Source organism: Macaca fascicularis, chromosome 19, assembly GCF_037993035.2.
Source record: "Macaca fascicularis isolate 582-1 chromosome 19, T2T-MFA8v1.1".
Taxonomy (NCBI): Eukaryota; Metazoa; Chordata; class Mammalia; order Primates; family Cercopithecidae; genus Macaca; species Macaca fascicularis.
The window spans coordinates 18,349,701-18,364,023 of record NC_088393.1 but is presented as its reverse complement, the minus strand read 5'-3'; the positions used below and the strand labels follow the sequence as shown (position 1 = coordinate 18,364,023).

The window sequence follows — 14,323 nt, the reverse complement described above, 5'->3', positions numbered from 1 at the left end:
AAACTCTGTCTTAAAAAAAAAAAGAAAAGAAAAAAAGAAACCCCGTCTCTACTAAAAATTCAAAAATTAGTCAAGTATGGTGGCAGGCACCCGTAATCCCAGCTACTTGGGAGGCTGAGGCAGGAGAATCGCTTGAACCCAGGAGGCAGGAGTTGCAGTGAGCTGAGATCACACCATTGCACTCCAGCCTGGGCGACACAGCAAGACTCCCTCTAAAAACAAAAAACCACCACCAAAAAAAAAAAAAAAAACCTACAAAAACCAAACCTAGACTCAGGTAACAGGATGTTCCCGTACTCAAGCGGCTCCTCCCAGCCCCAGCCTGCCACTCTCTGAGGATAGAGGAGTTCTGTGCTTGGCTTCCACTGTTTAGCCTCCACTCGCCTCTGAGACTCCCACAGGGAGTGCAAGTAAGGGGCCCAGGGCTCAGCTCCCACCCCAGCTCAGCCTCCTCATGTGTCCTTGGGCCAACCCCCTCCCAGTCCTGGGCCTCAGTCTCCCCTTCTGAATCATGGGCCCCTCCGCTTTCCTTGGCCAGGAATTTAGTCTCCAAGATAGTGACCAGGAATGGCAGTCCCAGTTCCCTCAGCAGCCAGACGGGGGCGGAAGATAAACCAAGAAGCCCGGTTTCTTTCTCCACACATTTACTTTTAAAAAATAATTGTACAAAACAATGATTTCTTAAGGCATATCAGAAATGCTGAGTTCCAGCCCGGGGCCCTGCCCCAGCCAGCGCTGGCACCCTGCAGTTGGGAGCTTGTCCAGTGGCCCCCTCGAGTGCTCTTCTCCTCCAGGACACAAGGAGCCTCCGGGAAGCACAGTAGTCCCCGGCTGTCACCTTAGGCTGACCTCTGTCCCCAGGTATGACGTAATGTTGTCACTGTCTTGAATTCTTCATCATTTAGCGGGGACCCCAGTGTTTTCACTTTGCACGTTAGGTATCTGGTCTTGCCTGTCCTACCCTGAACCTGGGTTCCCTGGGCCATGGAACACCCAGGCAGCTCCGATGCTCCTGGGTACCTGGAGGAGCTCCCAGGAAGTCCAAGCCTGCGCCAGGAATCTCTGGCTTTCAAAGTCTTCAAAGGCTGGAGCGGCTGCCCCTGCCACCCACAGACCCCACATAGCTCCGACAACCTGCTTTCCTGAACGCCTCGTTCCTGGGTCCTTTCACCCACCGGACCTCACTGTGTGGCCTCAACTTTCAGGCACCTGCCCTCTGAACCCCCAGTTCTCCAATAAATGGGGTGGATTCCAAACGTCACTCGGCTCTGACCTTCTCTGACTTTTCTTCCTCATTCGTCTGCCTGCTGAGCTCCTGTGTGTACTCCAAAGCCTCAGCTAAAATGCCCTTTCCGCAGGGATGCCATCTCTGCTTCCTGTCTGGATTCTCACAGCTGCAGGTCTCTTCTTCTGGTTTCGTGATGCTGGAATTGTCTATGTCTGGCTCTGTTTCTCCCAGACTGAAGGCTCCTGGTGGACTCCAGCACTGCCGACAGGCTGGGAGGACAGGTTATTAAACAGTCCCTGGGATACTGCACTGGACATTCCGTGCCTCACAAGGACAGTGGCGGTCCAGATAAGTCAGACTCCAGCTGGGCTCTTCCTCTGTCCCACGTGATATCCGAAAGGCCCCGCCTCACTCTGAGACTTGGTTTCCCAGCTTAAATGCAGTCGGGGAAGGTCAGCCCTTGGTCCAGCCGCTCCCCACAGTCACGATGGCTGAAAGCCGGTGTGCATCCTTGTTCCTCACGGGGTCCCTGTGCCGTTCAGCAAGTCATGCAGCGCGGCCTCATGGCCCCTGAGGGTGGGTTTGGATCCTCCTGAGAGAAATGTTACCATTAAGCCTGAGAGGACACTGGAAACAGAAATTCAGAAATACCCCTCCCCATCCAGCCATCTCCCAACTCCCACCCTTGACCAGGGAAGAGGCCATCTGGAGGTGGTGTCTAGAGCAGACTGGGGTGCAAGGAGAGTTTTGGAGTGGAGCGTATACTGTCCCTTGGTATTCACAGGGGATTGGTTCCAGGAACCCCGTGGATACCAAAATCCACAGATACTCAGGTCTCTGATATAAAACGGCATAATATTTGCGGATAGTCTAAGCCCATCCTCCTGTGTACTTTATTTTTATTTCTTTTTTTTTTTGAGATGGAGTCTCGCTCTGTCGCCCAGGCTAGAGTGCAGTGGCGCGATCTCCGCTCACTGAAAGCTCTGCCGCCTCCTGGGTTAACGCCATTCTCCTGCCTCAGCCTCCCTAGAACCTGGGACTACAGGCGCCCGCCACCACGCCCGGCTAATTTTTTTTGTATTTTTAGTAGAGACGGGGTTTCACCGTGTTTGCCAGGAAGGTCTCAATCTCCCGACCTTGTGATCCGCCCGTCTCGGCCTCCCAAAGTGCTGGGGTTACAGGTGTGAGCCACCGCGCCCGGTCTCATTTTATTTATTTATTTATTTATTTTATTTTTTTATTTTTTTTGAGACGGCGTCTCGCTCTGTCACCCAGGCTGGAGTGCTGTGGCCGGATCTCAGCTCACTGCAAGCTCCGCCTCCCGGGTTCCCGCCATTCTCCTGCCTCAGCCTCCCGAGTAGCCGGGACTACAGGCGCCCGCCACCTCGCCCGGCTAGTTTTTTTTTGTATTTTTTAGTAGAGACGGGGTTTCACCGTGTTAGCCAGGATGGTCTCGATCTCCTGACCTCGTGATCCGCCCGTCTCGGCCTCCCAAAGTGCTGGGATTACAGGCTTGAGCCACCGCGCACGGCCTCATTTTATTTTTTAAGACAGAGTCTCGCTCTGTCACCCAGGCTGGAATGCAGTGGCATGATCTCGGCTCACTGCAACCTCTACCTCTTGGGTTCAGGCGATTCTCCCACCTCAGCCTCCTGAGTAGCTAGGATCACAGGTGGACGCCACCACGCCCAGCTAATTTTTGTATTTTTGGTAGAGACCTGATTTTGCCATGTTGGCCAGGCTGGTCTCAAACTTCTGACCTCAAGTGATCTGCTCACCTCAGCCTCCCAAAGTGATGGGATTACAGGCATAAACCACTGTGTCCAGCCCTCCCGTGTACTTTAAATCTCTTGTAGATTACCTATAATACTTTATGACCAGGTGTGGTGGCTCACACCTGTAATCTCAGCATTCTAGGAGGCCAAGGCAGGCAGATCACCTGAGGTCAGGAGTTCGAGACCAGGCTGACCAACATGGCAAAACCCTGTCTCTACTAAAAAATACAAAAATTAGCCGGGCATGGTGGTGGACGCCTGTAATTCCAGCTACTCGGCAGGCTAAAACAGGGAAAATTGCTTGAATCCGGGAGGTGGAGGTTGCAGTGAGCCAAGATTGTGCCACTGCACACTCCAGCCTGGGTGACACAGCAAGACTCCATCTCAAAAAAAAAAATATAGCCAGGCGCGGTGGCTCAAGCCTATAATCCCAGCACTTTGGGAGGCCGAGACGGGCGGATCACGAGGTCGGGAGATCAATACCATCCTGGCTAACACGGTGAAACCCCGTCTCTACTAAACAATACAAAAAACTAGCCGGGCGAGGTGGCGGGCGCCTGTAGTCCCAGCTACTCGGGAGGCTGAGGCAGGAGAATGGTGTGAACCCGGGAGGCGGAGCTTGCAGTGAGCGGAGATCCGGCCACTGCACTCCAGCCCGGGCGACAGAGCGAGACTCCGTCTCACAAAAAAAAAAAAAAAAAAAAATATATATATACACACACACACACACACACACACACACACACCCCACACACACACACAATATAAATGCTATTTAATCACTGTTATGCTGCATTATTACTATTAGTAGTAGTATTGAGATGAGGTCTTGTTTTGTCTCCCAGACTGGAGTGTGTAGTAGCACAATCATTGCTCACTGTAGCCTCAAACTCCTGGGCTCAAGCGATCCCCTGCCGCAGCCTCCCGACCATAGGTGGGCTCCACCACGCCTGGGTAATTTTGTATTATTTGCAGTAGAGATGGGGGTATTGCTCTGGTACCCAGGTTGGTCTTATACTCCTGGCCTCAAGCAGTCCTCCCATCTTGGCTTCTCAAAGTGCTGGGATTACAGGCGTGAGCCCCTGCACTCAGCCTATCATATTTTTAATCTGTATTATCCATGTATGTATTTATTTTTCAAATGTCTCTGACCCATGTTTGGTTGAATCTGCAGATTCCAAACCAGCTAATGCAGAGGACCGACTGTATGTATAGAAATTCTGTCAACAATTAAAATCCACTGCCAACTGGGTGCAGTGGCTGACGCCTGTAATCCCAGCACTTTGGGGAGGCCAAGGTGGGAGGAGTTCAGGAGTTCACTTGAGCCCAGGAGTTCAAGACCAGCCTGGGCAACATAGTGAGACCCCATTTCTACAAAAAATGGAAAAATTGACTGGGCGTGGTGGCTCATGCATATAATCCCAGCACTTTGGGATGCTAAGGCAGGCAATAACCTGAGGTCAGGAGTTCGAGACCAGCCTGACCAATATGGTGAAACCCTGTCTCTACTAAAAATAAGAAAATTAGCTGGGCTGGTGGCTAACACCTGTCATCCCAGCTACTCGGGAGGCTGAGGCAGGAGAATCACTTGTACCAGGGATGCGGAGGTTGAAGTGAGCCGAGATCGCACCATTGCACTTCAGCCTGGGTGACAAGAGTGAAACTCCATCTCAAAAAGCAAAGCAAAATAAAACAAAACACAAATGCAGGATGTGGCGGCGTGCGCCTGTAGTCCCAGCTACTCAAGAGGCTGAGGCGAGAGGACTGCTTGAGCCCAGGAGGTTGAGGGTACAGTGAGCTATGATTATGCCACCACGCTCCAGCCTGGGTGACAGAGCAAGAGCCTGTCTAAAAAAACAAAAAACAAACCCATCTACTATGTCTGCCACCCCATCGAGCCTCCCAGGGCCCAGAGAGGCGTGGGTGGTTCTCCGACCCCTGAGCTCACCTCAGAGTACAGGGGTGGTGGGCGGTAGCGGAACTCTTGGATGTAGGCGAAGAATGGGCCTTCAAGGCTCATTTCGGGGTCCTGCGGGAGTGGGAAGGGGCTCTGCCCCAAGGCTGCCACCTCAGTGTCGGCTACCACCTCTGAGTACTCAGGAGGAGCTGGAAGTGAGAGACAGGGCGGGTGAGTTTGGCAAGAGAGAGCCCTCCTCCAAGGCACCAGGGGCCAGGAGCTGGCTTGTGCCAGCTCTGGGGCTGCCAGGCTGTGTGTCCTTTGGTTGGGATTCCGGGAGACTCGTGGTGAGAGAGTTGACCCGGCGTCCACCTCTCCGTGTATCCACCCACCCTCTGCATGCAAGCAGGGTGGGAGCTTACCCTCAGGCCGCTCCGGCAAGGCCCCCAGCCTCCAGTCCAGCAGGAAGCTGGCGTGGCTGCCCACGCTGGAAGAACGGCTGCCAAAAGGGTGCAAGGGAATGGTGCCAATCACCAGTGGCAGCTCCAGCAGCAGCTTGGACGTTCCCGGGATATCCACACAGACCTGGAAGAAGGATCCATGAGGGAGGGTGCCCAGGCAACCTCCCCGACTCCCACCTCCCTCCTATGCCTGGGGAGACTGAGGCCTCAGCTTCCCCAGGTCTGAGGGAATACAGGGTGAATGTGGCCGCTGTCCCCCAGGGCCAGCAGGGTGCCCTACCTTGAGTGCATAGTCCACATGCAGAACACGGCAGTGCAGGATGGAAGGACCTACTGGGGGGATCCGCAGTGCCCGGCCCTGCCACAGCGCCCGCTGCCCGGGGCCCACCGGCTCTCCTGCGAGGCTGGCCACCACCGCCCGTTTCTGCTTTCGGGCGCCTCGGGCCATGAACGTCTGTGTCTGCACCACGGCTGCCCGAGGCAGCACAGGACGTGTGGAGCTGTTGTCGATCTCGGCAAAGACAGGGATGACCTCTCCTGCAGCAAGGAGCAGGGGGGCCTCAGTTTCCCCTCCTGCAGCCCCGACACCAGCTCCCGTCCCGACCCAGTCCCGTCCGCCTGCTACCTGGGGTGTAGCCCTTCCGGTCGATCTTGGCCGAAAGGGAGACGAGGCCACGGTTACAGTACCAGGATCGGGCAACCTTTTCCCGAGCCCCCGCTTGAGGTGCCTGTCGGTGTAGAGGAAAGTGATGTGGATGAGTCACTTTGTGCAAACCACAGTCGCTGTGGAGCTTCCAAACCACCCCCAGCTGAGGGAGGACTTTGGGCAGGGCTTGGTTTCTTTTTAACAATCCAGGAACTATCTGTTAAATAGAGCCAGGGACACAACCCATATAAAGCCAGAAATGAAATGTACAAGCCAAGTGTTTGGTGTGTAATTCGCTCTTGGTAAGCCCTAGCTCTGGTCTGTTTCACAGAAGAGGCACGTGAGGCTCAGAGAGGGCAAGACACTTGCCCAGAGTCACACGGCAAATGGGTGCAGATAGCAGTGGATTCCACACGCATTCCCACACCCGCCTCCCTCCCTGCCAGGGCCCACCTATGACCTCCATCTTATCGGTTGGTGTCACCCAGCAGCCAGGCCCCTTCCTACAATACTCCCATCCTACCCACCAAGGGTGGCCACTCACCAGCAGGGCTGGCGTGTTGATATCCACAGGCTCGATGACAGTGAACACCTTCCTTGCCCGGCGTGCTGGGACCCAGGGCCGGTGCAGGGTTGCCTTGATACAGTAGCGGACACTACCATGTTTGCCCTCGAAGGATGTCACCAGGTTCCTGGGGTGGAGGGATGGGACTTCAGGGGGCAAGATACAGAGACACACAGGCAGGGAGAAGGAGACACAGACACTCTAGGGGCCTCCCAGGGGGAGGGTCTTGGGGCTCAGAGGTGCCCAGATATCCAGTATTGGAGGTACAAATCTGGAAGGGGCTGCAGGCTTAGGGCAACCCTGCACCTCAGAGGACTTACGGGGGCAGCTGGAAGCTGAACAGGAACTCATGGCGCCCAGGAGGCAGCGTGGTGGTCTCCCCAGTATCTGCAGGTAGAAGCAAAAGGAGGCGACTGAGTGCTTGCGTTGGGGTCCCAGGGCTGACAAAGGTACCGCCATCCAGGCGGTGGCTGGCGCACAACCTGTGCGCCGAGCAGGGGTCACCCATCCGTACCTGGCGCCAGGAGCGTGGCACGGTGGCTCACGACCTCCACGCGCTCACTGTAGCTCTGCGTGTAAGCCGTGCTCGAGCCCGCGCTGCGCGACTCGGTCCAGTGCACATGGGCGCGGCCCCGCGCGCGCAGCCTCAGGGCACCCACGCGTACGGCGCTTGCCAGCTCCAGCAGCACCCGGCCCGCCACGGCCTGGCCGCCGCTGAACACGGGCTCGGCGCCCGCGGTCGCACCGTCCAATTGCACCGAGAACGCTTTCACCTTGTCGAATAGCATCGCGTCCGGGGTGCGAACCCACGACACGCGGAACCTGGCCTCGAACCCGTGAACCGGCAGCTCAAGGTGCCGACGCTGCAGCCTCAGAACGCAAAATCGCCCGCAACGCGCAAGCGCGTTCACCAGCCCGAGCAGAAAATACCCGCGCCGTGCGTCGGCGCCGCTTTTATACGGCAGGGCGGGGGGCGGGGTCACCGTCTCTCCCCCGCCCCCTGAAGGGACTCCACCAATAGCGCGACAAGGGGCGTGGCTCTGCCCTAGCGTGGAGCAAAATAACAAACGCCCCTGCTCACCGCCGGCTGCCCCACGCTGCCTCACTCCCTCGCGGACCCCGGGGAGAAACTGAAGCCCTGAGGCGGCCAAAGCTGGTCTCTCGAGGACCCCGGGAGCAAAGAGGGAAAAAGAGGTCCAGAGGCAGGGCCCAGGCCTGAGGTCACCTAGCAGAGCTTTCAGCCTCTCGGCTTAATCGCTCACCAGCCGCCACTCGTAGACGTGACTCGAGGCATGTCCAGCCCGATTTGGGGCGGGGGGCTCTCGCCCCAGTTGAGGGCCCTAGAGCCTATGACTGTTCCAGGCTTTTTCCCCCCGCTATGCAAAGGGAGAAGTGGAAGACGTGAGTGGGACTGCCCTCCACGCTGGTGCCTGCTGCACCCCTTCCCTGATTCAAGTCCCTTTCAGCTGGTGGCTCTGGGCAAATGACAACCTCCTGGAGCCTCAGTTTCCACCTCTGTAGAGCCGGGAGAAAATAAAAATCAGTCCCGACCTCAGAAAGTCGTGCATGGATCATCGTGCAGCCCCAGCCGGACTCCTCCAAGAGCCTCGCCCCCGGGTCATCAACCTGCTCCTGACATACCGTCATACCGTCACCCGGTCGCGCCTCGGCGCATTCGCCCAGGAGCGGTACCTACGACCTGATGTTCCTTTCCCAATTTTCACCCTCTGGCAAACCCTACCTTCCCCGCAGCCCTTGTGCTTGCTCCAGTCATCCTCAGCCCCTTTCCCTTCACAGAGCTGAATGCAGGGGACGCTCGGGCACCCCCAGGTCCACGGCTGCGGTGTGGTTTCGGGACCACGTGACACCTCTCTGGGCTTTAGTTTCCCCAAAGAAAAGTCGCTTGGAGTTTCTCCAGCGGGAGTTGCCTCTGCGTCGTCTGCGGGACGCGGGCGCCCTCTCGTGGCAGCGGAATGCGCTGCTGCTGAACCCATCCCCTGCCCTGACTGTCCGCCTCTGAGCTCGGTTCAGGAGACCACGAGACTTCCACCACCTCAGTGAGGTCATAAACAAACACGGTCACCCGCAGTCCGTGACGGGGGTCAGAACAGGAACGAAGGGGTTGGAGGCACAGTGATCAGCCTGGAAGGCTGCCTGGGAGGATGGGTCTTTGGAGTTGAAAGGAAGGTCTGGAACCTTAGGCCAGGTTTCAGTGGATACTAGAAGGGAGACAGTAGGCCGTTAAGTCCGGGAGGAGAAGCGGGATGACGTAACCCTGAAGGGACTACTGAGCCAGCGCCTCCCTCAATTCATTTCACAGATGGACCCCAGAGGCCCAGAGAGGGGCGGGGCCCTGCCCGGGGTCACACAGCAGCTCCACTGGCCTCCAGTGCCACTGTTTTTTTCCTTAAATGTTTAACTATTTATTTATTTATTTATTTATTTATTTATTTATTTTTTATTTTTATTTTTTTTGAGACAGGATCTCACTCTGTTGCCCAGGCTGGAGTGCAGTGGCACGATCTCGGTTCACTGCAACCTCTGCCTCCCTTCCACCTCAGGTGGAAAGAAGCGATCCTTCCACCTCAGCCTCTAGAGTAGCTGGGATTACAGGTGCGCACCACCACACCCGGCTAATTTTTGTATTTTTTGAAGAGATGGGGTTTCACCATGTTGCCCAGGCTGGTCTTGAACTCTTGAGCTCAAGGCATCTGCCCACCACAGCCTCCCAAAGTGCTGGGATTACAGGTGTGAGCCACTGCACCCAGCCAAAATTTTAATTTAATTTTTTTTTTTTTTTTGAGACAGGGTTTCACGCTGACACCCAGGCTGTAGTGCATGGCACCATCTCGGCTCACCGCAACTTCCACCTCCTGGGTTCCATAGATTCTCCTGCCTTAGCCCCCTGAGTAGCTGGGCTAATTTTTAAATTAAATTTTTATTTAAATTTTTAAATTTAAATTGGCCAGGCGAGGTGGCTCATGCCTGTAATCCCAGCACTTTGAGAGGCCAAGGCAGGCAGATCACCTGAGGTCGGGAGTTCAAATTCAGCCTGACCAACATGGAGACACCCTGTCTCTACTAAAAATACAAAATTGGCCAGGCGCGGTGGCTCACGCCTGTAATCCCAGCACTTTGGGAGGCCGAGGCGGATGGATCACGAGGTCAGGAGATCGAGACCATCCTGACGAACACGGTGATACCCAGTCTCCACTGAAAATACAAAAAAAAAAAAAAAATTAGCCACGCGTGGTGGCGGGCGCCTGTAGTCCCAGTTACTCGGGAGGCTGAGGCAGGAGAATGGCGTGAACCCGGGAGGCGGCGGAGCTTGCAGTGAGCGGAGATCGCGCCACTGCACTCCAGCCTGGGCGACATAGGGAGACTCCATCTCAAAATAAATAAATAAATAAATAAATAAATAAATAAATAAATAAATACAAAATTAGCTGGGTGTGGTGGCACATGCCTGTAATCCCAGCTACTTGGGAGGCTGAGGCAGGAGAATCACTTGAACCTGGGAGGCAGAGGTTGCAGTGAGCTGAGATCACGCCATTGTACTCCAGCCTGGGCAACAAGAGCTAAATTCTGCCTCAAAAAAAAAAAAAAAAAAATAGCCTGTCTAATTTTTGTATTTTTAGTAGAGACGGGGCTTCACCATGTTGGCCAGGCTGGTCTTGAACTCCTGACCTCAGGTGATCCTCCCGCCTTGGCCTCCCAAAGTACTGGGATTAGAGGCGTGAGCCACTGCGCCTGGCCAATTTTTATGTATTTTAAGAGATGGGGGCCGGCACGGTGGCTCATGCCTGTAAGCCAAGCACTTTGGAAGGCCAAGGCGTGTGGATCACCTGAGGTCAGGAATTCGTGACCAGCCTGGCCAACATGGTGAAACCCGTCTCTACCAAAAATACAAAAATTAGCCAGCATGTTGGCGGGCACCTATAATCCCAGCTACTCAGGAGACTGAGGCAGGAGAATCACTGGAACCCAGGAGGCAGAGGTTGCAGTGAGCCGAGATTGCACCGGTGCCAATGCACTCTAGCCTGGGTGACAGTGAGACTCTGTCTCAAAAAAAAAAAAACTAACTAACAAACAAAAGTTAGCTGGGTATGGTGGCGGGTATCTGTAGTCACAGCTACTCAGGAGGCTGAGGTTGTAGAATCACTTGAACCCAGGAGGCAGAGGTTGCAGTGAGCCAAGATCGCGGCACTGCACTCCAGCCTGAGCAACAGAGTAAGACCCTGTCTCGAAAACAAAAACAAACAGAAACAAAAATGGGGCGGGGGATGGGAGGTCTCGCTATGTTGCCCAGGCTGGCCTCGAACTTCTGGGCTCAAGCGATCGTTCTGCTTCAGCCTCTGTGTAGCTGGAACCACAGGCAGGCCGGCCCACCAGGCTCGCATCTCCAGTGTTTTTTGTTTTTTTGTTTTTGAGACAGAGTTTTGCTCTGTCACGGAGGCTGGAGTGTAGTGGTGCCATCTCAGCTCACTGCAACCTCTGCCCTCCTGCCGGGTTCAGACAATTCTTCTGTCTTATTAGCTGGGATTACAGGATCCCACCAACACGCCCGGCTAATTTTTGTATTTTTAATGGAGACAAAGTTTCACCATGTTGGCCAGGCTGGTCTTGAACTCCTGACCTCAGGTGATCTGCCCTCCTCGGCCTCCCACAGTGCTGGGATTACAGGCACGAGCCACCGCACCAGGCTGCCTCTCCAGTGTTTTAAGGAAGTCGCCGTTGAGTGTCCAGGCAGCCTTCAGGTGAAAGCGGCCCCAAATAGTTCTCCGAGTTGCCAGGGAAGGGAAGTGCCTCCTGGGCTCCTTCCTGCCCCGCCCCACCGCGCTTGCTCCTCTGTTTCCACTGCTGGGGAGGGAAGGGTCCCCCGCACCTGTGGCTCTTGCATGCGCAAAGCTTCTATTGCCCGCAGCGCTGGGGAAAAAGTGGGGCTGTCGGGAATCTGGTCTGCCTCCCTCCTGGCCCATTTTACAGACGGATATAGCGAGGTCTGGCTTGGCCCGGAGGAATAGCCAGGGCAGCCCAGAGAGGATGATGCCCTCCCATAGCCACACAGTAGGGTGTGAGGGTATGGACTGCCTCCTTCTGTGGCCCCTGGCTCACTGGTGACCAGCTGTGTATCCTAGGGACGCTTGGGGTGCGAGAAAGACTGAGGTTCGGGGAAGAGTAGAGACCTGCCCAAGACCCAGACTCCCAGGAGAATGTGACCCCACTTCATCTCTTCCCCTCTGGGATGCATTTCCACCTCCTCACCGGGAAATACCACTAGACCCCCAACCCTACCCCAGGGAAGAACTCAGCGCTGCAGACCCTGTGGGGTAAACTGAGGTTGGGCCCTGGGTAACACGAGTTGGGGGCCTTCTTTGAGAATCAGGGACTCCAGGCCTGGGATCAACGGGGACCCTGGGGTCCACCAGGGAGATCTCCCACTCCACTTCCCAGGGGTTCCCTGAACTCTAATAGGAGGGTCCCCCTGCTTTGAAAGGGGTCTCCCCACCGCACAGCCTCTAAGTCGAGGGCCTCTGACTCCAGAGAAGGGAACGCCCAGACCCTGGGTAGACGTTCCGGGTTAGTGGGGGTCCTGACCAGGGCGGGGTGGGTGTCCAGGCTGGAGTGCGATCTCAGCCCATTACAACCTCTATCTCCCAGGCTCAAGCGATCTTCCCACTTCAGCCTGTAGGTGGGACTCCAGGAGCGCGCCACTACGCCTGGCTAATTTTGGTAGTTTTTGGAGATATGGGGTGTCGCCATGTCGCCCAGGCTAGTCTTGAACTCCTGACCTGTGGGAGGGTCAGGACCCCGGGAAGGGGGTTCCCGCTCCTTGAAAAGGATCACCCGACCGCAGAGGTTCTAAGTTGAGAGGCTTCCGGCCCCGAAGAGGGTCCCGGCCGAGGGGGTCCCGGCTGCTGTGGGGCCGGCGCGACGAGTGTCTCACCTCGGAGCAGCAGCTGCCGACGCCGCAGGTAGGTCTCGGCGGCCGCGTAGTCGCTGGATAAGGCGTTGACACCCACGCTGCGACCCTCCAGCCAGTGGGTGGCCGCCCCACCGCGCGCCTTCACCTCGAGCGCTCGCACCCGCAGCGGCGCCGCCGCCTCCAGCAGCACCCGGCCGCACAGCCGCTCCCCGCCGCGGTAGGCGCCGCCCGGGCCCCGCGCCAGCTCCAGCGCGAAGCTGCGCACGCCCCCAGGGCGCATGGCGCGCGGCGGGGGACACGGCCTGGACACGCGGCGAGGAGGCGCACGGCCGGGGCGCGCCTGCAGATCCCCGGGGTCTGCGCGCTCCCCCGTCGCGTCCCCCGAGCTTCCTCCGGGCCCCCCCGGCGAACCTGGGCCGGCGCCGGTGCCCCAGGGCGGGCGCGTAGTCGGCGAACTTCCTGGTCCTCTGCATCCGCCCCTGTGACGCGCGCGGGCCGCCGGGGACGGGCCGCCCGCGTGCCCGCGCTGTTAACTTTGCCATCCACGGAGCTGGGCGGGCCCTGTTTTTGTAGGGTGGGTGCTGTTGAATTAGAGGCAGGCAGGGGCGGAGGTGGCTGGGGAGGCACCGAGGCGGCCGCAGAGCTCAGCCCTATGGTCTAATTCGCCCCCGCCCCGAACCCGGCACTGCCTCAGCCTCCCCGTCATTGTCACTTCATGGCTGTCCCCCAAACAAAATCCACCTCGAGTAGCCCTCTTCGCCTCCGCACTGCGCTGTTCCGCTGCCAGATCCGTTCTCCCACCCATCCCGCCCACGCCCAAATGCCATTTCCTCAGAGTCCCCTTGCCACCTCTGGCCTTGTTTACTTTTCTCTTTTTCTTTCTTTCTTTTTCTCTCTTTCTCTCTCTTCTTTCTTTCCTTTCTCTTTCTTCCTTTCTCTCCTTTCTTCTTTTTCCTTCTTTCCTTTTCTTTCTCTCTTTCTTTCTTGCCTTGTTTACTTTTCTCTTTCTCTCGCTCTCTTTTTTTTTTTTCTTTTTGAGGCAGAGTCTTGCTCTGTCGCCCAGGCTGGGGCGCAGTAGGGTGATCCGGGCTCACCGCAATCTCCACCTCCCTGGTTCAAGCAATTCTCCTGCCTCAGCCTCCCAAGTACCTGGGACGACAGGCGTGTACCACCACACCCAGCTAATTTTTGTGTTTTTAGTAAAGATGGGTTTCATCATGTTGGCCAGCTGGTCTCCAACTCCTAACTTCAACTGATCCTCCCACCTCAGCCTCCCAAAGTACTGGGATTACAGGCGTGAGCTACCACGCCCGGCCTGTTTACAACTTTATGGCTTTGGTGTTTTTCTTTTTTTTTTTTTAAACTACTATGGGTTGACTGTGCCTCTGCCATCAGACCTGGGAGCTACCACTGGGCTCAGAAGGTACACCCACGGATGTTCCTTAACTGAACCCTGGGTTCTCACCCTGAAAGACAGCCCCCTTCCTTCTCAGGCCTTAGTTTCCCCAGCCAGATAACAGGGTATAAAGGATGAGTCCTGCCAAAGACTCCGATGTGATCCCTCAGGCGGGAAGGAGCATTTATTGAGCACCTACCAGTTGCCTGGCCCTTTTTAGGGAGTTCTGGTTAAATAGACTGTCACCCTCATTTTATAGATGAAACAACAGAGGCCCCAGAGGGGCAGCCACTGCCCAGAGTCACCCAGCAGTGGCAGAGTCAGGACTCGAACCCTGGTCTGACCAGCACTCCTCATACCCTTCTTGTGCTTGGGCCCAAGCTGGTCATTCATGCACCAGCAACGGCCTAGTTATCTCGTTGAGCCAGG

At 56.3% G+C, this 14,323-nt stretch overlaps 1 protein-coding gene across 3 annotated transcripts; it reads right to left on the bottom strand.

The window, feature by feature from the left end:
* Positions 1-627: 627 nt before the first annotated feature.
* On the bottom strand, positions 628-12,969 carry ARRDC2 (arrestin domain containing 2). 3 transcript variants are annotated; one of them, XM_005588411.4, is made up of 8 exons: positions 12,520-12,969; positions 6,893-6,959; positions 6,552-6,699; positions 5,987-6,089; positions 5,642-5,898; positions 5,323-5,485; positions 4,952-5,109; positions 628-1,820 (listed from the first exon to the last, which is right to left on the bottom strand). In XM_005588411.4, the coding sequence occupies exons 1-8, from the start codon at positions 12,776-12,778 to the stop codon at positions 1,767-1,769; spliced, it is 1,209 nt and encodes a 402-aa protein (XP_005588468.3). In that variant the 5' UTR covers positions 12,779-12,969; the 3' UTR covers positions 628-1,766. The 3 variants fall into 3 exon arrangements, with proteins under 3 accessions (XP_005588468.3, XP_005588469.3, XP_005588467.3); XM_005588412.5 differs by lacking the exon at positions 12,520-12,969 and adding an exon at positions 8,314-8,997; XM_005588410.4 differs by lacking the exon at positions 12,520-12,969 and adding an exon at positions 7,087-7,500.
* Positions 12,970-14,323: the final 1,354 nt, after the last annotated feature.

What these genes read in the sequence shown, in the direction of transcription:
- ARRDC2 (XM_005588410.4), bottom strand. Translation starts at nt 7,360, where the DNA reads ATGCTATTCGACAAGGTGAAAGCGTTCTCGGTGCAATTGGACGGTGCG. An exon ending in TTCAGCTTCCAGCTGCCCCC is followed by an intron (nt 6,700 to 6,892) that starts GTAAGTCCTCTG and finishes CCTCCACCCCAG; the next exon opens with GAACCTGGTGACATCCTTCG. An exon ending in TCAACACGCCAGCCCTGCTG is followed by an intron (nt 6,090 to 6,551) that starts GTGAGTGGCCAC and finishes CTACACCGACAG; the next exon opens with GCACCTCAAGCGGGGGCTCG.